At 36.6% G+C, this 24,087-nt stretch overlaps 1 protein-coding gene across 4 annotated transcripts in view; it reads left to right on the plus strand.

Moving 5' to 3' along the window:
* LOC117338824 (endothelin-converting enzyme 1-like) overlaps nt 1-24,087 on the plus strand; it is a 75,024-nt gene that overhangs the window by 25,432 nt on the left and 25,505 nt on the right. For all 4 annotated transcript variants that reach the window (XM_033900181.1, XM_033900182.1, XM_033900178.1 and 1 more), the window contains exon 2: nt 15,147-15,198. In XM_033900181.1, coding sequence (XP_033756072.1) covers nt 15,147-15,198 — 52 coding nt within the window. The remainder of the gene's footprint in view (nt 1-15,146; nt 15,199-24,087) is intronic.

Genomic DNA, 24,087 nt, shown 5'->3' on the forward strand with positions numbered 1-24,087 from the left:
AAACTATCATAAACCAATGTTAACATTATACAGATGTAATAAAACTTAATTCCAAAAGAAAAACGCTCGGCTTGATTCCACACAAACACACCAGGTAGGCTTAACCCCAACTAATAGTCTAGCATGTCCTTGTGATTTTACTGATATACTCGGCTTCACAAATAAACAATGGTGTACAAAACCCCCGGTACCTTTTGTTCTCCGGTTCATTGATTTTACATAGGTTATAATGTTAGTATGAAAGACTGTGTGACGTTGTATTTATGCTTTATTTATTTACATACTTTGTTTTGCTAGGATGCAGCTGAGGAGCTTTTTAAACGAACATTAATGTTCGGTTATTGTGATCAAGAACTGGACTGAGAAATATAACCATATATGGTAGCCACATTCACCAATACGCCATCTACTGTCTGTTTCAATGAAATATGGCTGCCCCCATTGCCTTACGCTTCAAATAATTTACTTGCAAAAACATCTTCGTTTTATATAGTAGTTTTACCGAAAAGGTTGAAATGTATTCAGTAGGTGTTTTCAAGATGCATACGATTTGAGAAATGCATAACTCTAGCGAAATGAAAAGACTAAATGAACCTGAACTTTGCGAATAACTCCGGTCCAGGTCAATATATTTATGTTAACAACTATTGCGCAGGCGCATTCGTCTCCGGATGTTTAGAAAGTTTTGCTCTTCTGTGTTCTTTCCAAAACGGCTGACATTATAGCATAGGTCTGCAAATTTGTCCGCGATTTACTTAAATGTGTAATATATATATTCTAGTTATTTGGTGTTATTGTAATTGCGCACATGCGTTGGATGTCATATACATAAATGAATGGAAAGAACATGTACAATATATTTATTTCTTTCCATCCAAATCATCACAAAGTTGTTTTTTTACGGATATTAAGACTTTTTGTATTCCAAAGGAGAGCTAACGTGTACACTGATACTTATTCAACGTACCATTTATTTCGATAGCCAACACTAATACTCACATTAAGGCGTTGACCCGCATATACATAAACTATCACCATCAAAACAAACCGGTATACTGTATCCTCCTGTCCTGATAACTTTGTATTTTTTACAAAATTTAATCATATACTGGGTTTGTGGCCACGGGACCAAGTCTCTGGAAGGTAACATCTCTAATTTATTACTTCTTGACAGAATTGTTGCTGGTAAACTCCGAGTAAACATGAGCTCACAGTACACGCTCTCGTCTTGAATAGCCTGCTTGACTTTGGTTTATTGTTTTAGGAAAGGCTCGATCTATTTCAGGCCTTGTGTGTGATTGTAAAGCCTTTTATTCCAAACCCTTATGGTTTTTAATCAAGGAATGAGTTTGTCTTTGCGGTGGAGATAAACGTTGTTGTCTACCATGAATCCCTTGCGTAATCAAATAGACTCCATACACAAACCACCACTTACACAAAGCAATGTCGGCTAAGTTGTTGGCTTTTTGGTATCATAAACTTGAATACAGCTAAAAAAAGAAGGATCAAATACTGACTAATGAGCTGTTTCTACCCCTTTCACTTAGTCACACTTTGAGTTGGAAAAACCAACCTAAGAGCAGATGTCTGGAATGCTACCACCAAGAAAGGCAACATTCGGGACTATTGATTGTGCTTCAAGCGTGTTGTAATACTCACAGTGAAGACCAGTTTATGTACCAGAGGTTTATATTCTTGGATAATATAATAATGTAATAACACACTTAAGTTTTAATCTAACAATTGAAAATGACGCCTTAAGCTGTGATTTGAAGTCCTCAAAATATCAACAGAGCTACAAGTACCTTGTTAGAGCTCTAAAGATACGATGTAACGGCGGCCTGGTTAGTAGTCTCGAGAACTGGATGATTGTTTTGTCGATTGCTTTACCGAACTCCTAGCGTTGCGGTAGCCATGGGACGTGTTATATCGTTACGTTACCACACTGTTACATGCCGTATCTTGCCAGCCAAGCTTTATAGTGTTTGGTAGTATGATTAAGACCTATTAATCAGTCTGTATGTCAATATAAAACTGTTTCCTTATCGACGCTAGGTTGTATGGATGTCTTAGGGCTAACGATAACTGTTTCTCTTCATATATCTTCCCCCCTTACTTTCAATGAACTCCAAGAAGAAGGATATTTCACTTCCAGGCTAAAGTTAAGTGATCGCGTGAAGATCGAATAATCCTACTTGTTGTCTTGTTCTGTTTACAAAAAGTTAATCAGACTACTGTTCAAATGTTTAGTGGGCTTACAATCTTTCTTGAATATGTTTCGGGAATAAGGGTTGTACAAAATATACATTAAGATATCAGCACCTTTCAGTATAAATTGAGAGGTAGAAAAAGAAGGGGGAAAAATTTTTTTTTTTAAATAATAAAACAGCTTCTAGGACTCATCAGTGATGGGAGTGATGTAACAGCCTCTTTTCACTAAGACCAAGAACATCAAAATACCAGAGCCTTATAGTTATGAAAAAGGCATCCTGGAAATCGAGATAAATATAAATTCAAATATAAATATAAATATAAAAAGTATAAATTTCAAGGGATGCATAAGATTTGATTTGGTTGCTAGAATGCATCCAAGCTATTCCCTATGATAGGGTTTCCACACAAGTCATTTCTTACAACTTATAATGAGTTCGTAACATTAGTCATATAGTGGCAGTCATATTCTCCGAACTACAAAAATGTCTTTATTAGATAAAATAATACACGTTCAGATAATTACAACGTAACAAGTTGTTTCGAGGATATTCACTGTATATCTCGTTATTTCTCGTTATGTTTAAAATGAAATGGGTATAAAAAAGCATATCGTTATAATGTTAACTATGCTACACCGTTTACATTTCATGTTGAATCTGATAGACATTTACAACAGAAAGTAGTTCATTGTTAGTGAGATTGACACACCAACCGGAAACACGTACTGGATGCTGAGTAAAAGAAACATCACCGGTGACATGTGTTTCCGGATTCCACCGAGAACGAAGTAATTGAATAAGAATCAGACCCGAAATTTCCGGAGATGAAGTGACAATGACGTCTGTAAAACATCACAAGTTGTCTCGAATGAAACAGGATTGATAGACATAAGGAAGATCGAGTCAACGGTTAACTACAGACTGATTTAGATACGTGACTTCAAGTCGGTTTCAATACATTTTAGATACAAATATTGTTATCGTTAAATGTTATTCCAAGGTAAGAAAGCCTGAAATGGCGAAGATGGAGTTCTGAAGCTTGCGTGATATAGAGCAAGAAACACTGGGCGTATTGTGATGTTTTGGGTGTAAAATCTGTAGCTGGGTAGATTGACCAAAAGAGTGGGACATACAGGTAATCTTACCAACGAGTTGCATTAAGCGATATCATATAGGGTCAGAAAGGTGTGGAAATGATGGAAATGGATTCCTATAGGGTTAAAAGCTTAAGGTCAGATAGGATGAAATTGGATGATGAGGTAAAATGAAAGTACTGATCATTTGAATGGAGATGAGACGCACAAATCTGGTAGATACATGCTGGAGTAGACAGAAGGAAAAAAGGGAATAGTTAAAGGCAAAGGATTAAGCATTATCTAGTAGGTAGGGAAAAGCCAAAATGACCCAGACAATGGCAGGAAATATTGAACAAAAGATGAAGATAACGAGAAACTAGAGTTAGGTGTGAAAGGAGTTTGTGATGTCTGGAGAGATGGTTTCCTAACTTGATGTGTATTGGCGACCACACATATGACCTAGTGTCAGAACAGCATTAGTACGCTCCAACGACCTCACAAACAGGCCCATAGCCTTGTGTGGTTTAGTCATACATTTATGGAATACTGTCGATCGTAATCAGTTATTTGTCAACCAAGCATCTCAAGCGTAAATAACTGGGACATCGATATAACATTTTACTGTGGCCGACTTTCTACTGCTATTCTGCCATGAACTGGTGTAAAAACAACACTAATTGACCTAATACACTATTTGGATCATGATCACTTCACGAGCGCGATCCGTATACATTGTGGATCGGGATAATCTTTATTGAATCACTCCGCCACGTACAGTCACACATACATTCTCTGCTCCAGCACTCTCATAACAGAAGTGAGTTAGTCATGGATTTTGTCATCGATGGAGCATTTCTTACATTTATGTAAACTTTGTATCACGTTAACATTTCGCAGATAATTACACTTTAATTTAGAAGCGACTGAGACAATACTCAAACGTGGATTTTTAAGTCCATTTTGATGGATGTTTAGGAACCACGGAACCAAATGATTTTCCATAGATGATAATGTTAACGTTTACAACTGTCCTGCCTAAATGGAGTTTTCAACACTGGTCCACTAGCCATAATTTTAAAGAATGTCATCTCGGAAACCTGTAAATATAATGATTAGAAATTCTACCTATTTGAACTTTTTTTATATGGTGGCCACCATCTTGTATTGAATTCAGCACCAAAAATTCACCCAAATTTGATTAGTTCTGAAAATGTACATTGTATGTTGTCGGAATCATATGGACAGTAAATAATTAAAAAAAGAACAACTAAAGATCACTAATGGTGCAGGCCATGTAGCTGTCATGATCAATGATATAAAACTCAGTGCAAACGCACAAACTCATCGCTCCAATCATTATAAAATATACACTCTAAGTAATAGCGATATTCTTTATAGCGTACCAATTTTCTGTTGGAGTGTGATGGAGCGTGACGAAATCAACATGCCAACACGAATGAATGAGTAAATAACTCGGAGTAAATAGATTTGTATTGGAGCACGTCCAATGACTTTGATTTTAATTTAAATTCTTTTATTGACAATTGATCGGCATTAGGATTAAATTACGTCGTGATATTTGGATTAGCTGATCGAATACTACTGTGATTTTCAAGGGGATTGATTCAGTAATAGTATGGTTGTATGCATATAGGCAAACTAGGTACATTTATTCTCAAAAGTCATTACGGATCTCCTCATTCCCTCCACCTCCTCCATCTCCCCCAACTCAGTAAAATGAGACGCTGTGTAATCACTTTAGCCATGAGTCCGTACAATACTTGTGTTCAAGATATCTTAACCCCTGGATATTAGTGTTTCATGTTCACACCATACTATTTCAGTGTCAAGTTCTAGGCCAGGTTAGATTAGGTCATCAGTCAAGGTCAAAGGTCGCTCGTGATTTTTCACGAACTTGGTATATTTTATTGATAAGTAGGGTAGGGTATATATATATGTGTGGAACCTTAACTCGTTTTGCTTCACTTTGAGGACATCTCGTTATTTTACCTAGATTTATATGTCAAGTGACTTCGGTAAAACAGAAGACGCTCAACCTTCTGATACATCTTATCTTGTTCTCTTGGAACCCTTTTAATCTTTCCTCGTATTATCGATTTATAGACCCATCCACGCAGGCGCAGTGGTCCAGTAGTAGGACACATGGCTATGTGACCGACGGATTGCTAGTTCGAGTCCCGACAGGGGCGCTGTGTTGTATCCATTACGTTCCAGTTGATTCACCTATAAATGAGAACATAGTAGGGCAGTAGAAGACATGTCGTTTGTAAGCTGTAACGCCGAAATGGCAGCTCCGGCTGTTTGCTCCCCATGGATTTGAAAAAGACATTGGCTTGTTGCTAAAGGCCAAATAATCATGGATTATAATTTGTGAACCACACTGAGATGGATTTCTTGCTGTAATATAACGATATAGTATAACAGTTATTATTATGAGTTTAAAAAACAATAATGAAACAATAGGAAAGCGAAACAGCCATTTGCATTGAGACCTTGAAAGTTGATCAGGAGAGTATGACCAGGTGTTTTGGAATAACACTTCTGTTTACATTTTCTATTGCTTTGTTGTTTATGTCCACACAGGTTTCATTGTTTATTCACACACTACCTGTATGTATCTTGTTTTGAAGTATGATGTGATATTGTTCAGGCTATCAATACTTGTGTTTTGGTGAATCAACAGTCGTATGTTGTAGGCGACTTTTCATCAAACACAATTTGTATCAATAAAATTGTGATCGGAGAACATTAATTTTTTGAATTTTTTCTTTTTTATTACGTTACCTTGAACAAAAATAATGGAGATTGACTGTTTCAAATATATATAGATATAGTGCTTGAAGTGGACCAGTTTAAGTGACATCAATAGGGGTTATACCAGATTTATAAATGATTAATCACCTTACTCGGTGAACGGAAGTTAGACTGCATAGTAAATGTGGGATGGAGTGTTGTGATAACACATTTAAAGAAAAAACAAACGTGTTGTCAAGATGAATTAATTATCCACTTCCTGTTTAACAGGAAGTTCAACATACATCATCTTGCACGCCATTTTTTTCTTTGATACCTCCGCGACAAACCTGGCGTAATGGATTACAGCTGTGTGTTGTCCAACAGTAGCTTTACAATTTAATTCAAACACCACGCGCGGTCGATATCAATCGCAAACATAAAGTTCAATGTAACTTTGCTGGCTGGGGAATTAATTATTTCGTCTTTAAACTGAGACTAATCTGCCCCGGTCTTTTATTCTTTCCTCCTCCGATCGATTTTAAGTGAAGTCCTATGTAGATATATATGTTTGTTCCTTTTTAAAGTGACAATGTCGTGGTAGGCGTGCTGGAAACTCCACATGATAGATAACTGTTGGAATAGGATCGTGAAGCACCCCATGGTTTACCTTCCCAGAAGTCTATAACAGACTATACAACTGGTAGTTATTGTAAAACATTTCCTATACCAATCCTTCCTTACCATGCTGCCTGTAGATGGATGTATTGACCTTTCCCGAAATTTTCAAACAGCCATACTGGGGAAATGTAAGAAGTAACATGGATTGAACATATACCAGATTCCTCCAATCACTATAGTTAACTTGATGATGGCTGTTTTGCCAGTTTCTTGCGTTGTATATGAAATACGGTTGTGTTTCATTTATATGGGTGTCTGTACCTGTAATTATCTTTCTTTTTTATCTCCTTAGTTCTGTCCTTTTTGTTTTAATATCTTCTCGGTTTTGTTGTTATCTTTTGACTTTCCTTTGTTTCCTGTCTGGTTTTTTTGTTTGCTTTGTCTTCTGTCGGTTTCTATTGTTGCCTTCAACTTTTCTCTGTTTCCTCTTTGTTTTTTGTTTTTTTGTTTGCTTTGTCATCTATCGGTTTCTGTTGTTGACTTCGACTTTCCTTTGTTTTTCATTTGTTTTTTTGTTTGCTTTGTCATCTATCGGTTTCTTTTGTTGACTTCGACTTTCCTTTGTTTTTCATTTTTTTTTTTTTTTTTTGCTTTGTTATCTGTCGGTTTCTTTTGTTGTCTTTCGACTTTCCTTTGTTTCCTGTTTGCTTGTTTGTTTTTTGTTTGCTTTGTCATCTGTTGGTTTCTATTGTTGACTTCGACTTTTCTTTGTTTCCTCTTTGTTTTTTTGTTTTTGTTTGCTTTGTCATCTATTTGTTCCTATTGTCGACTTTACACTTGTGTTTCTCTCTTTCTGGAATTTCAAACTTTGATTCCACGTTATGATTATCTCACTCTGTTCGGGTTTGTTGTTATATCCGAGTCGTAACCATACAGCACAAGATTCCACATCAGAGTGTTAAATTTAGGTTGTAATGACATATTTTAAAGTCATTAACAGTTGAACGACCAAGGTTTATTGGCGTGATATTGCCTTGTTATGTGTTACAATAGGTCGGTCGTTCACTCAGAAAGCTAAAACAACTTGCTACTTGAATCCAGAACCACATCTATATTTTCAGTATACAAGTCTCTTGTGGTCGAAGTGACATTTTTACAGTCAAATTCGCAGCTGGCGCTGTTGGATTGATATACAAAGGCTGAGCTCATCAGCCACAGATCAGCTGGAAGTCGAATGTTGTGTAAAACATCTCCATGACAACGAGCAATCATATACGTAACGTCAACCTAATTTGAATTCATGTTTCTTCTCAATGTGATCAGGCAACTATCTGAATATAAACGGATTTGCTGGTAATAAATGGCCAAGTTTTATATACATCGTATGTATATACATTTATTTTGTATGTCGTGTGTGTGTGTGTATATGGTTATAATTTCTATTTATTCTCATTCGGACACGGTACGCTTCTATCTTAATGTTATACGTAAACAAAAGACGTCACCGAGGTGACGTCACGATAACAAAGTTAATATGTCTTTTTTAAAGTGATTTAAATACTGAACAAAAGTGTCAACATCAGGCAAAGGCATACTTTACCTTCATTGAATAAGTCATTGTTGACCAGGAGATAATCGGAGCTTACAAGACAGGTGTCAATACCCAGAAGACGTTCACTCTACTGAACCATCTGGTCTGAGATTTCATGTCCCTTTTAAATAGTCTCCGTTTAAATTTTCCTGTTGTTCGTGTGAACCTTCTAAAGTAGTAATTACGTCGATACAAGTCAGTATTCTACTGTTGTTTTAAAGCAATACATCATGACAGCTGAATCACCTCCAAAGCCGAAATCATGCCAAAAACTCCTCAATATTTCTCTCAACTCTCGGGCTGGTTGACTTGACTATAAAAAATCGGTGATGAATTACCCGATAAAAAGGCAATCACTTTTTTTTTATCCGAGGCATTTTTTAAAACGGTTACATAATCTTTCCGATGTTTATCTCCTTCCAAGCCCAATATACATGCATTATGTATAGTTTGGTCAACGATAGGCGGTCGGTCTCCTCTGCCCCGACAAGAGGAAGTATCAAAATAAAAAGATGCATGAGTTTTTAAGTCATGAGCCCTGCGTTATCTAGATGATGTCTGTCGCTAGCATTATGTTCTTTATGGAATACAGAATTAAAGAAAACCCATTTGTTTAAGATGTATTTAACTGATGAAGCATGAATCCTCATACATATTAAAAGATCTGAGATATGTAATGGCGGATTAGGGCTGGATAACGGCACGCGATTTTTTATCGTCACAATTTTGCTGTTGATCTATTTATATATAATATTCGATGAATAAGTAATACTTTACTATAAAAAATACAGCATAAAGATCTATAGTCCAAACACATGGCTTTAGAAGGCTCCAAAACATTTTCGTTAGGGCTATATATTTTGTTACGCACCTTTGTAATTTAATTTATTTTCCATCCGTCATTAGTTGTAAAACACTAGTAGAAAGGAAACTTTGTCGAGTTTATCAAACCATCAAAGAGAATATTATCGTAGTTAACGAAATTATATAAAACAAAATCAGTAAGTCGTGGTAATTTCCAAAACGAATGTAGGTCAACTCCGGTCCTTTCTTGATCTACTAGAAAAAAATTCCATGCAAAGCAATGTCCCCGGGAACCCTCTATAAATCATCGGGGATTTCATTAAAACAAAGGTTATTACATGTAGTAAGAATTTCCGGGTGTGTGTGTTTTCTGCCTTTTTTCTGGTGATTTTACCTGAAGATCGAGCCAGACGGATTTATTTTCACGGAAGTTATGAAACCTGCAATGCTTTTCAAGATATGTTTTTGTGTTTTTCGCCGTTTCGTTACTTAAAACAATTTGAAAGTGAATATTTACAGATCATAGGAAAGAGGATAATGATAAACTGGTTATTAAGAGTAAATATCACTGTCGCTCTTATAATTAGGACTCTTATCTCTATTGACGTATTATGAAATCTTACTATGTTAGAAATCATTGTTGAGAAAGCCAACCCCTATGCCATCTTATCTCTATAATACAGACAACCCGAGAATTTAAAAACTTCCCCATAATTATCTTTGAAGGATATTGTCGTTCAACTCATTATAAAATCAGATTCCACCCTGATATCTATAATTGATATGGTATTTATACATCGAAAATAAAGTGATATTCTAAGAAAACCGGATATATCTATACATCCTGGGTGTTAAATAGAACCCCCGCCCTTCTGATGGAACACCGCCGCGTGCAGCTTCTGACGTTTTCAAAACTCCTTAAACATCATCAACAAATTATGTTCCACTAGAAGTCCTCGCGATTTGTTTACACAGTGTGTTTTGATGATATAATTTTGTAGAAGTGGGGATTTTATAGGACGTTCAAGTACATCGAGTATCGATTTCTCCTCTGTGATCTCTAAACAAACATACCTGGATAGCTTTGTTTGTTGCCTGCTTGAAACCTACATGTACTAATATCAAACATTCTTGTTCAGGATTTTGTATCCTTGCTAAATCTTGAGTGATACCAAAATGTCGTGACTAGGCGGCCTTTTCTTTAATTATCACAAGGAAATCGTTAAGACAATGCAGAGACCGAAACTTTGTTCATTTTGCAAAATATGACCAATATATTGATTTTAGGACGCACGACTTTGTTTATTTGTTAGCTGGGTTTATCGCCCCGTGAACAATCAGTCATTTTTAGGCCTTGTAGTAGCTGGTGACTACTTCCTGGGCAACATACGGGAGGCCCGTCGCATGCCATCCAGAGCAATTAGGGTAAAGTGTCTTGTCGAATGACACAACTACGACAGCACAGACCGGCTCTTTTATCGGCTCCCGAGAAACACAGATTGACACGGGTAAGGAGCGTCGAACCACTCACCTCGGATGTTCACCTGCGGTCACGTGACCGGCTCTCTAACCGACTGATCTATCACGAAAATATTGCTTAATATGAAAAAAGACATATTTTGAATAAATATAAATGCTCCGAAATATATCTTCGTGTTTACAGCTTATTAAAATTATTAAAAACCTTCAACCTCTGTCACCATTCCCACTAAGAATTTTGAAAATGGCAAGTTTCCATGCCTTATAGCTTCTGATATTAAGCTAGAGTCGGCTCTGAAACATATTACCGGTGTTTAAAACTATTACTTAACAAGAGAGGGCACATGAAGTTAAGGATATATGATAAAGTGATTGTTTAATGACATGCTGTTAAGGACGCTGTTTATGATTATAAAACTGATAACATGGCAGTTTATGAAAATCAAAATATAAAATATATTGATGGAATGGTCAGCTTTACATGTATCGACTTTGAAAACATCACCTGTTATAAAGTTGCTGTCATGTCTGCCTCTCTAAGACCTTTAAAGAATGACAAATCGTCTCTAAGACAAGAGTGGCGAGTGGCATCACGTTTATTTTAAAGTTGATGACGATGTTTTACTTTGATCTAACGGACAGGTAATTACTGATCATTGAGAACTGTTGAACATGCAGTGGTGCAAACCTGTACCATCAGTAGAGAAAACCTGCACAGAATCTCAATGGCCGTCACTCACCTGCGTGAGGGGGGATGACCCGGTTGCTTAATGCAAACTTAAGTGGTTAGAGCGGACACATGCCGTATTTATAGTACGTAGTCACAGTTTTTAAACCTGAAACAGTTAAATCTACCATATAGAAAATAGAGGATATTTCAGAATGTCCTATTTATATAGATAACAATGCATTAACGGTGACCTAATTCCGTAAGCCGACAGTTCGTTATTTAGTAATTTTTTATGACCAATTCTTTTGATGAGATAAACACACCGTGGTCAACAAAATAAAGATGGTATCTATAATTACTTGAATGTTTAAGTTCAATCCATTTTGTTTTTATTGACGTAAAAACACGTTTGACAGGTACATAATGTACATAAATACATATTTCCAATCTTGTTCAATTACCAGCATGATGAACACGGTCTTCAGGGTATGATTTCAGTAAAGTATTTGATAATAACATAGTGCCAGTTATCTCCCTTAGATTGGTGGAACCAGTCTGTCATATACAGGTAGATATGTATAGAGGTAAAGTTACTATATATCTATATATATTAGCCTGACAAATAACGGATTTATTAACCCCCCCCCCCCCTTCTCCCCCCCCCCCCCCCCCCCCCCCCCCCTCCTTCAAATCGAGATCGAGGCACCTCGACCTTTTATTCTATGATGATTTTGCATAATGACACCAGAGTCTACGCTGTTTGATGTGAATTGCCGGATCTAAACTTTTAAAACCGTTATTATTTTTAAAATGTTAATAGATATGAAATGTATTGTTCTACAAACCCGCCCATACCCACGTACACTAACCGTGTTGAATTGCTTACACGAACCTAGTTAAAAATAAGCGATTACTGGTGGTTTTAATTAATTGCGGCTTTTAACGAGAAATTGATTGATGGTCTCACCTATGAAGGTGCCCTGTTTGTATCAGCCGTTCCCATAGACTTATACCTAAGTGACTCATACAATACATAACGTCCCCTGGCGATAACAGAATGCATGTTAAGGCGACATGCTCCCTACATAACATTGACGAATACAGCACCACGCAGCTTGCATTGTCGTCCTTGTTTTGGAGACTTGTTTTCGAGTTTACATTCTTCCGTTTTGACGATATGGCGTATTTTGTAAGTCTATGATGTGGATTATAATCCGTTCGTTGAAACTGCATTAAATTTACAGTCGTGTTGATGCTGTGGTATATATTTATTTATTATTGATAGTTTGGTGTATTTGCCTCTTTTCTAAGATATAATTTATAGGATTTTGTGTTTGTTTATTAATGTTGTCATTTTGTTCGTGTGTGTTGACACAAACAAACATTTTGTCCTTGTGTACTGAATTTACAGTCTAAATTATTTTAATTTATATCCTCATTGAATCAATTAATTAAATAAGAATATTACATTAGCATTAAATTGTAGCATAGAAATTAAATGTATTATCATAAGTTTGGTCCGACTGTTAAATAGCATGTAAATCTATGAAGTAAAGACATACACAATTTAATGGTTTAAGAAATGACACTGTTTCTTTAAACTGAACTGTATTACACCAGTGTTACCCCTTCAATCCGTGTCGTATATTCACTACCGGAGGTACGATATCTTACAGGGTGGACATGGCGGCCAGGTAAAAAATTTATGGTATTACGGTGGCGGTGGTTGTGATTTGGTCGGTTTTACTATGTCTGTGTGCATGTTGTGCTTCATTAGACTGAGGCTGACAGACATCAGCTTCCTGTTGTTCTTCATATAGTGACAGCTCGTGCTTCTTTTCTCTTTCTGCGAGTTTCATTTGTTATATAACAGTCACGATTGATTAATGTTTGAAAGGTTTGGTAGCAATCAAATCTGTGTACGTGATAAAACCCACTGGGGTCCTGCGTACATGTCCGTGAAAGCTTTTATGAAGAGTGTGTAGATGTATTGTGAAATAGAGTTAAAATCGGAAGAGTCAACACATAATGACGAAATACACCAAAGTGTCAACCACAAACGACAAAATATACTCTTGTGTCAAATCACAACGAGAAAATCAACTGACAACGACAAAATACACCACAGCGTTAACTGTCAATGACGAAATGCACCACAGCGTCAACTGTCAATGACAAAATGCACCACAGCGTTAACTGTCAATGACAAAATGCACCACAGCGTTAACTGTCAATGACAAAACACACCACAATGTTGTTAATAACAAAATGCACCACAACGTTAACTCAATGACAAAACACACCACAACGTTAACTGCCAATGACAAAACACACCACAACGTTAACTGCCAATGACAAAACACACCACAACGTTAACTGCCAATGACAAAACACACCACAACGTTAACTGCCAATGACAAAATCACAAGATATACCGCAGCGTAGTGTTGACACAAGTATGAAATACATGTATGCTACTCTCTACACACAACGACAAAATATACCAATACATCAGTGTGCAAACACAACGATTAAAACAGTATCTGTGTTTTAATTTAAAATGACGTTATCATTCATCTATTGCAAATATAACTGATGTTGTCTTGAACGCAATCTCTTGTTTTGGCCAACATTGCTCCCGTGTTTTCACTATTTAAGCAATGAACAGTGGTTTTAATGTTGTTATTGTCATTATGGCAGCAAGATGTATGGTTGGCAAATGGCATTGGAACCCGTTAGGGTTTCCATTCTACATTTGCCCACCATACATCTTGCTGCCATATCGAGTATAACAACATTAAAACCACTGTTCAATACTTATATTTACGTTGTCTTACCATTTTCGTCATCTTTGAAAAAAACTAAACCAAAATTTAAAAAAATTCCGCCTTTTTTAATGTCACATGACCAACTGGGTGATATAGGCGTATGATGGCAACTGCCTCTTAGCATTGTGTCAATGGGGAAATGCGGAGCAAATGTAAATATATCTGTATAAGAATTATCATTACAAGCGAACGATTCCTTATCTATGTGGCACTCGGAACACCTCGGCCGATTCTCTACGGTCATCGTAGAGAATCGACCGAGGTGTTACGAGTGATCTATGTGGTTAACTTTGTGTTCCGAATTAACCAATCTGTGTGTTCCGAATGTGTTTATCGATATGTTCAAAATACCCACACTACGATATTGGGACCAATGTTTTCAGGCAATCTACAAACAACCCTTTGTTTTGTCTGCATCCTTTAGAAACATCATACGACTCCTTAATCTAGTTTTATGTAGAAACTTTAGTAGATTAATTAAATCCTTACCTACAGACATGTTGTCTACGTCTTTGAACAAATCCTCGTCAAAGAAACTTATATTGCTTGTTGCAATAATATTTGTTTCGTTAGATCAGTAGGTTCTAACCGCACGTTACACGTGGATTGCATGTTCCTTTGATAAACTCCTCCAGGTCGTGTAAGCGTTTAATTGCGGTACCTTAATACAAGCATGTTTACAACAGAGTCCCTTTGATACAAACACAGGCCCGCAGGTCTGATATCATACGCCGTGCTTTATATCTATCTCGGCAGCTTAACATCTGAAAACAAAACAAATATGACTTAAGATTTCTTTGGTATCTTTATACTTTATTTTTAACCAGATATACTCTTTATGTGCTTGGTTAATTAGTTTTACTACCAGAAAACGATATTTCTTCGATAATTCATAACAAAATTGTATTGTATTAAGATAATTCTAACTCAATTGATTAATTTAAAACTTAACATGAAGAGCCCACAAATTTATCGATATCCTGTCTGATTCCAGAGATCAAGCCATTGAACCACTGTACAGATTAGAGGTTCAATCCACTTTAATATTTAGACAATAGCCTGTCAACCTATATAAGTACAACACTGATTTTCATTGTTGTGTTTTTTCAGACAAATCAACGCCACAGAATCAAACGAACTTCTCAATGGAAATGACATCAAGGTGAGTTAGTGGTTTTTGATAAATCTTTCATGTACATTTGATAAAAGGTCCTAGATTTTATCCTGCCTCTGCACGTGTAGCTTTTACGATGCACAACATGCATGTACTGGAAACGTGGCTATTTTCGCGGGGCTTTAATTTCGCGATTTCAGTAGGAAACATTTTACATGAGGGGCCTATTTCCGCCAATTTTCCACACTTTTTCACATGTTCCATAAGTACTGCATACAGAGGAACATCACAAAATAATATTCGCGGGGAAATTTTCGCTTCCTGTTTTTAGCGAGAGGGGTCATCTCAAAGTAAGGTCAGAAAGGAATCTTGTGAATTACAACTCCTGTTTGTTAAAATTGAAAGCAAGAGTACGCTGGGGCACTATCAACAGGTTATATTCGATATTGTGCAAGTTCTGAAATAGCATCTCTGTCCAAACACAGAAACACAAATGTACATATCCAGGTTTTACCAGAAATACTGTGCTACTATTTTCAGCTACCGATTTTACACTTTTGATGCGGAATAACAGAATCTTATACCCATGTCTTCCTCGGGTCATTAGATCAGCTACGACATTAGGAATACCACGTTATACCTCTATATGTTTGTGTTGTGAACACCATAGCCCAACTCTGAAGGAGTGATTCATTACAAATAATTGTACTGGATATCGTGTTTAACTGTACCGGAAGTGATCAATACTCCGCCCCCTGTCGTCCAGTCCGATTAACACATCATTTTCTTGCATCACTACTACCTGACAATCGAACACAGACTCAGAAATCACGCGCGCGTTCTATTACTTCCATCGCCTGGTAATTTATATGATGCAATTCTGTTCACGTTCTTGAATTTGCAAGTCGTTACACCAAGTCCTTAGCGGATAAAACTTCACATTTTCTTTAAATAGTCGCTTTATACTATTCTGTGCAGCTAAAAGTTATGTATAATGTGTTTTATCTTTTCGAGTTCCAAAGGTCAATGATGTATTCAATTATATGCGCTCAACTTTATATTGATCTTGTGAGAAATGTGTGTTTAGCCATAATAACTCACAGGGAAAACATTAAAATCAAAACTGCATTTTACTTGCATGTATTGCAAGACCGAGTTTTTGCATTTCGCGGTAATGCCAGTCAGACCTAGTACACGGGCATTACAACTCGCGCAACCAGTCTGTTTGATCATTCCGCAGAAAACACGTCTGAAAATATTCGCTGGGTTCATCTTGTATTTAATTTCGGGTTATTTATAATAACCACGAATATTTATTGCGCCGCGAATATTACCAGGATGTAAGTATTGTGCTAAGTGTTAGGGCAATTAAGACTTTATGGATTTTTTTCAGTAAGACAAAACTAACCTCACCCCTAATGCATTTATTTTTTAATCCATATAATGTCACGTTCTCAAAATGAGAATCGGTGAACGGTAAAGTAACAGCAAACTACATACTGTGAATTACAAAGAAAGACATTAAATATTCATCTTCCTTATGTAGAACAATGCGGGTCTCAATGTACTCTTACTCAGTATGTGGCCCTCTTTGTTACACAGTTATAGGATTCGCCAGTCTTGTACCCTTAGTCTATAAAATCACTGATATATCCCTGCCATTTCATCTATTGTCGCAGTCTTCACGTCTCGTTTATCTTTATCGCTGACACGTGAAATACATTTCCCAAATTATACATAGGCAGATGAAATCCATTCCGTTTTGTGACGCACTCACTGCGTACTATATAATGAATAGAGTAGATCGGGTAAACATGTTGACTTATCACTAGCAGCATGTGGCGACTCAATGTGAACTGGAGGGATTGAAACATGTACTATCATACGGCAGTATGTTACTCCTCCGGGAATGTGGGGACAAATATCCAGGTGGTAGTATGTCACTACTCCGGGAATGTGGGGACAAATATCCAGGTGGCAGTATGTTACTCCTCCGGGAATGTGGGGACAAATATCCAGGTGGCAGTATGTCACTCCCCCGGGAATGTGGGGACAACTATCTAGGTGGTAGTATGTCACTCCCCCGGGAATGTGGGGACAAATATCCAGGTGGCAGTATGTCACTCCCCCGGGAATGTGGGGACAAATATCCAGGTGGCAGTATGTCACACCTCCGGGAATGTGGGGACAAATATCCAGGTGGTAGTATGTCACTCCCCCGGGAATGTGGGGACAAATATCCAGGTGGTAGTATGTCAGTACTCAGTGAATGTGGGGACAAATATCCAGGTGGTAGTATGTCACTACTCCGGGAATGTGGGGACAAATATCCAGGTGGTAGTATGTCAGTACTCAGTGAATGTGGGGACAAATGCCAAGGTGCATGTGTAATGAATTGTAAAATATACAAATGTGAATAGAAGTTTTAGATATGAATTATTTGATATGTGCAATTATTAAATTGACATAACTTACACAGATGTTTCGTCAGTCTAGGAAAAAAGTTTAGAACATGATAATATCAATAACTGTTTTCAATTTACTAATTCTTAAGAATATAAAAATATATGAAAGGCATATTTTGCAACGAAAAATGCTATGTAAAATAAATGATCCTAGTTTCGTTAGTTGACAACAAGATAACGTGTTTCAATTCCTCCTATACTTCATCACAAGAATGATATTTTGGATTGGATAAGGATTCCTTGGGAGGAATACTGATAAGACTCACAATTCATGAGTACATCTCTTAACAAATTGCAATCGAGCCAATTGAATTAAACTGCACCATTTAGCGGTTTTGTCCAATCGCCGGTCATAGAAGAAAAAAAGACGGCATAGGTCGAAATAAATGTGGATTGGTATGTACAAAACACAAAAAAAAATAAAATTAATTCCATTTTGTGCTTTTATTTAAAATAAAGGATGAACCACTGGTAAGTCCGGCAGTCTAATACCTGCAATCTCAAATTATTAAACAAAAGTCCATCAGCAATGTCTGTCACCTGTAATCTCAAAATATCAAACAAAAGTCTAACATCAATGTCTACCACCTGTGATCTTAAATAATCATACTAAAGTCAGGCATCAATGTCTACCACCTACAATCTCAAATCATTATACAAAAGTCCACCAGCAGTGTCTACTACCTGCAATTTCAAAAACAAATCAAGATTCGGAAACAGTAGAGCCAAAATTTAAAAAAAAACAAAAAAAAACAAAACAGTAACAGGATGTTTGGTACTAGTATCATAAAACTGCCGGAAAATGTAGTAAAACAACTCTTTAAAGAATCAATTAATGTGATTTATCAAGAAAAACTAAATAAATAACTTCACAGGTACATGTAACATAATATGTAATATTTTCCAATTTAAAAACCATTGACTGTATTATATCATTGTCGCTGTGTGACCCTGCTTCACTAAGAGTGTAGATATTGATTACTAAGAACAACACACGGGAGAATCTCGCTTCATTAACGCGACTATTGTTAGGTATATGGCCGCTGGAAATCTGAAGCTGACACGCCAGGATGTATCGATAAAGATTGTAATATAATCACACTTAATGATGCAATGCTACATTCTGTCGAAAAAAAAGTTGAAGAAAGTTTATGGTAAACAGTATTACCAGAATTAATCATCGAGTGTGGTTGTTTCTAAGGTAACACAATGTGTTTTAATTTTGATTGTGTTTATCGAAGGTATTGATTTAAATAAGCATTGCCCAATTAGATGTGCTTCGTGATGCATTTTAAGTGTGCAAACATTAATATATTTACATAATTATATAGAATGCTGGTGAAATAAACAAAATAAGAAGGAGTTTTACCTTTCTTCATAGTGTTATGTGTTCAATATCATTACGTCTGCCTCTCTGTCAAATCAGTGGTGTTGAATCAATATACTGATGCTGTATGGAAACAAAGCTAGGTGATTATGCAATAAAAAAAATCTACCATTTAAGTATATTACCGTCAACCTGTAGTGGCTAGAAATTAAGGCTATGAGGACCTCCCCTTCTCCACAGACGTCTGATTATTTCCCTCCTCTTCAAATCCACTTAAATTGCCGCCATTTTGCTAAAACGTCAAATCCTCTTACGCCTGTCAATCAACGTCTCGTGAATGCTTGATTCCTGCAGGGTTCCCACCATAGTTTCAGGAAAAATTAATTCTAAAGAAATGTAGATTCGCTGTAGGCTAGAATGTGTCAGATGTTGGCTAGATGGTATTGGCAAGCACAAAATGGAGTCTACTGCCTTCTCGATCCAGACTGATGCTGACAATGAACACCTTCTCGACACCTGTGCGCAGGTAAATATCGCCTTGTGTGTTTGTATATGTGAGGAATATGACATGGTTTAAAATTTACTTTCGGCTATGTTTGTATATACATATATATAAAGACAAAGTCATTTCCGACATTTAAAAGAACATAGTATCTTGTAATTTTACTTCAAAAGGTCATCATTGCCAATCTTATTATCGTACCGTTTATGACATTTCGAATCGATAACTATCTGAAGTATGACATTCAAACAAACGTTTTATCAAAACGTTTGGAATCGTAAGCATATTCGACTTGTCAAATTTATAAAAATGCTGTTCGAATGTGTTCTTGATCTGTTCATGAGGTCAAGTCAATTCAACTTGACCTGTTTCGTTTATAAAATATGTAACCGGAAGTGTATTTTGCATCAGTTAGTTTCGTACGACATTAGCTCTGTCTATATAATAACCCGATGTTAAGTCTTTTACGCACGAAATGTGTATTTTGCAATGTATCTCTTTAAGTGCAAAACTGGAGCCTGTATTACACTGTAGATTTAGAAACGTGTATGGTTTTATGTAAAGTATTATTAAACTAAAGGAATCGAACGTACCCTAGCGCCACAGCAATAAAAGAAGATATGAGAACTATACTTATACGCGTTCAGCACAATATACACTTCATTGGCAGGTACCCCATGATAACATTCACCTTGATGACAGATACACCATTATTTAAGCTATTCGTGTCTATTTTTAGCTATTCATGTCTATTTTTAGCTACCCTTCTTTTTGTTTTAATGTTTCTTCAGTGACTACTGCGCATGCCTTTGTACAAATTTCTTTTGTCATCCTGTTTTGATTAAGTCTTTGACTGTCGTGATGTATTTAGGAAATCGGATAATAAGTTTTTGTTATCGTTTCAACTGTAAACGTTATTTATTTTAGAACAAATACGAAACAATTTTTATATCAACTTATATTAATCACGCTTGTTGGCCTGGATTAAGTACTCGAGGGGTCTTTCTGTGGGAGGAAAGTTGAGAACCCTGGGAAACTCCACGTGGTCGGGCAGGTGACCTCGTACCTTTACAAGTCGATCGGGGAATCGAACCGCGGCCGCATAGGAGAAAGGCCGTATGTTACCACTGTGTCACCCGGCCACTCGTTTCAGCCCTGGTTTTATATTCCTTTTGCGAGTCTATATTGTGTGATTTATTTATTTTCATCGACGTGAACCATCGTCATCGAATCTGTAAAAATGAGAAAACCCTAGTTGAGTTTACCAAACGTGTCGCAATGTTGATAGATTCTCTATGTCTACCTCTGCAGTCAGCATGCTGAAAACTCCTTAATCCAAAATGCGTTGCTGGGTTAAAGACGGAGCTGAATTGTGATAATTAAGACTGCTAACCAGACCTAAGCTAGACTAAATGTGATTTTAACATCGATAATCACATCCAAACGTCCATTTCCGGCTTCAACACATATGCCGATACAACCAGTGCCATTTATAGGAAACGATTTGTACCTAATTTTCTATATGATTGTCCAAGATTGAATTGTTGACGGGGTAATAGGCTACAAATTGGAAAATTCCACGACAGTAGTGGAAAGTGTTATGGCAAATAAGCCCGGCTTAGCCTATGTAATGTCATCCAATCCATGCCTTGATGATAGTGTATCGATTTCTCAATTAGCGCCAACAGCTATCACGCCTGCCTAACAATGAGCAGACCAAGTAAGTAGCGGGATGACTCCAATTGATTGATACTCTTGTTTTAAAAGATGCATCCGAAAATAGATTGATTCTATTTTATTGGCTCACGGAATAATACAAAAGAGTAGCGTTTTCTATAAAACGATTTTATTTTCTAGCCTTATAGTACATCGCCAGGTCACGAAATCCAGTAAATTGATAAGTAATTAGCAATTAGCAGCAACACTTGCAGTATAACTTCGGTTATAAATTCACTTTCATATTGATAATGGAAGGAAAAGATGGAAAAAATGCATTTCAGATGTAAATAATTAAGATCTTGATATTGTAGCTGTGATTTAACATTTCTCAAATGTTATCATGTGTGATAACACCATATGATGCGTTGGTGACACTTTTCATGACCTCACCATACAATGGAGGAGGGGATGGGGGGGGGGGGGGGGGGGCGTGTTGACCATGTCACATTCAGATTTAGATATGTCCGTCATGTCCCCTCACGTCGCGTCCCGAGCCCGGGGACCCGGGGGGGGGGGGGGGGGGGGGGGGGGGGGGGGGGGGAGGGGTGTTGACCATGTCACATTCAGATTTAGATAAGTAACTTCATTCTTTGATAAATTTTGGTCAAACTTGATACAAAGGTCAAGTATGTGTATTTTTGAGACAGCGTTGTATTTCAGGGTTCTAAGGTCAAGGCGAAGGTCACACTAGCTATCCATAGGAAATCATCAATTAATTCAATTTAAACGCTAAACAACATTATTCTCATATATTTTGGTCAAACTTTAACCAAAGGTCACAATTTAGGCTAAAGGGGCATTTATGGCTTTCAGGCATTTTTTTAGCTGACGTATAAACTTGTACCATCAAAGAAACATCATAGTGGATGCCACATGTTGTGCCTGATGACAATAGGCTTTGTCTTCTCCTGTGACGTCATTGTTATCACTTCAATCTTCTAATCTATTCCGTTATTGTTATTTTATCGATATGTAGTCTGTTGTTAAGTGTGATGTTATTCCTGATTTTTGATGATGCAGACAGTTTACCAATTACAGTTGGCCAGCTCAGACAATACTTTATGATAGAATGTAACATCTACCCGTCAATAAAAAATCTTAATGTTCATTCTCGATAATTTCATATTCATATCAGTTTTCGAAGCCGGACGTTTTAGATCAACATAAATCGCTCCTTATATGTACAAGTTTGACTTCAATTTCCTGTTGAGGTGAGTTCAATCGATACCTTGAGGTGACCAATCAGGGTTCCGATTTCCTTCTCCTGTTCTTGTCAATAACGGTAAAACTATGGACGCAGGTGAATGTTAGGATATGGCTCAATTTATCAACATATCCTCATATATATCAGAGCTGCTTTTATTCCACATGACTATCGACTACGCCCGATTGTTACTTGGATTTTAACCCTGGTCGGTCTTTGAAGTAAACTCGCTGCTGCACCCCGCAGGATAATATTGTATTGCCCGCTAATATGACAATGGTTTACCATACGGATGAAAGATTGCATCTAAAATCGAAGCAGGTTGGTACTTTATGTCACTTGAAAAATTCACAGGGTTTGGTCAGACGGAAATGCATGTTGAGTACTCCATACGATCGATGTCAATATAGCATACCACCAAAACGTTCACTGAAAAATATTATTTGATCACTACATAAAGAAAAATATGATTTCATGTATCTAGAAGACTTAAGATGTTTGAAATAATGTAATATTGTCTATATACTTGTATACTTGTGTTTGGTTGTTCTATTTAATATTGTTATTGGGATTAATCAGTTAACTTTCATTTCATAAACTGATATACAAATGTACAACAAATCGCACTTTACCTTTAGTCCACATAAATACATAACTGTGTAACGTGAAATATTCGTGGGTAATTTTTTTCGTTATTTGGAGCTTTTAAATAATTTTGCTGGTGCAAACTTTCGTGGTTAGCCCAGGCAGAAATAGCACAATACCACATACAATTTTGTTGTATTTATATTCGTGGTTCCATAACAACCACGAAAAGAACGAAAGTTTAATGTTATAGTATCACTGCTACCACACAGTGAAGCGGTATGCGGTACAGATTACTTTCATTTTGTCATCTTCTTCGGTACTTTTTGACCATATAATAAGATAACAAAAAATCTATTTATGGGAAGTATTTATCAAAGGGAACATTATTGTATATTTATCATTTTCCGCGAGTAATTCAATTTTTTTCCTTGTACTTTAAAACGTTTAAACGCAATATAATTACGGTATCGAAATATATTTACATTTATACATATTCATGTGTTGTAATATTTAGTTGAAAATACAACCCATGCAGATACAGAGTATTAGTCTTACAAATGTTAACCAAACAATGTAGGTTGTATAAAATGATATCATGAAATCCTCTACTTTCAGTTCCGTCATTGCGACTACAAACCGATATTCATTCATCAAATATTCAATTTTGTAAAATGTATCTCGACAAAAAATGAGTAGCGAAAAGGGCAGAATCAAGATGTCGCCAACAAACATACATTGAAGATATACACAGGCTGTGATTTAGAAAATTATTTTGTATAGGGGTTGATGGAAATTATTTGCCTCTACCTTACAAGACTGCTAAATGTAGTCTGTGATTCTGCAGGCAGAAGGTGTTAAACTTTCTATGCCTGCCAAATTGAATCAGCTTACTGAGCGATAAATCAAATCTTAGGCCTGGCGAGCAATGCTGGTGTGAGGCCGTTCTCCTAATTAGCTCCGTATTGGAAAATAATGGCTTCTCCAATACACCTATCTCAACGTCATCATTCACCAGTGCTCATAAGGCTGTTGGCATGGAATGATTTATATATGTGAAATAAAGAGTGGTTCATTCTACTACATGTCATATGTGTTTATGTCTTCAAATGCGCACGAAGGATATATAATTTAA

The sequence above is a fragment of the Pecten maximus genome, chromosome 12 (genome assembly GCF_902652985.1).
Source record: "Pecten maximus chromosome 12, xPecMax1.1, whole genome shotgun sequence".
NCBI lineage: Eukaryota > Metazoa > Mollusca > Bivalvia > Pectinida > Pectinidae > Pecten > Pecten maximus.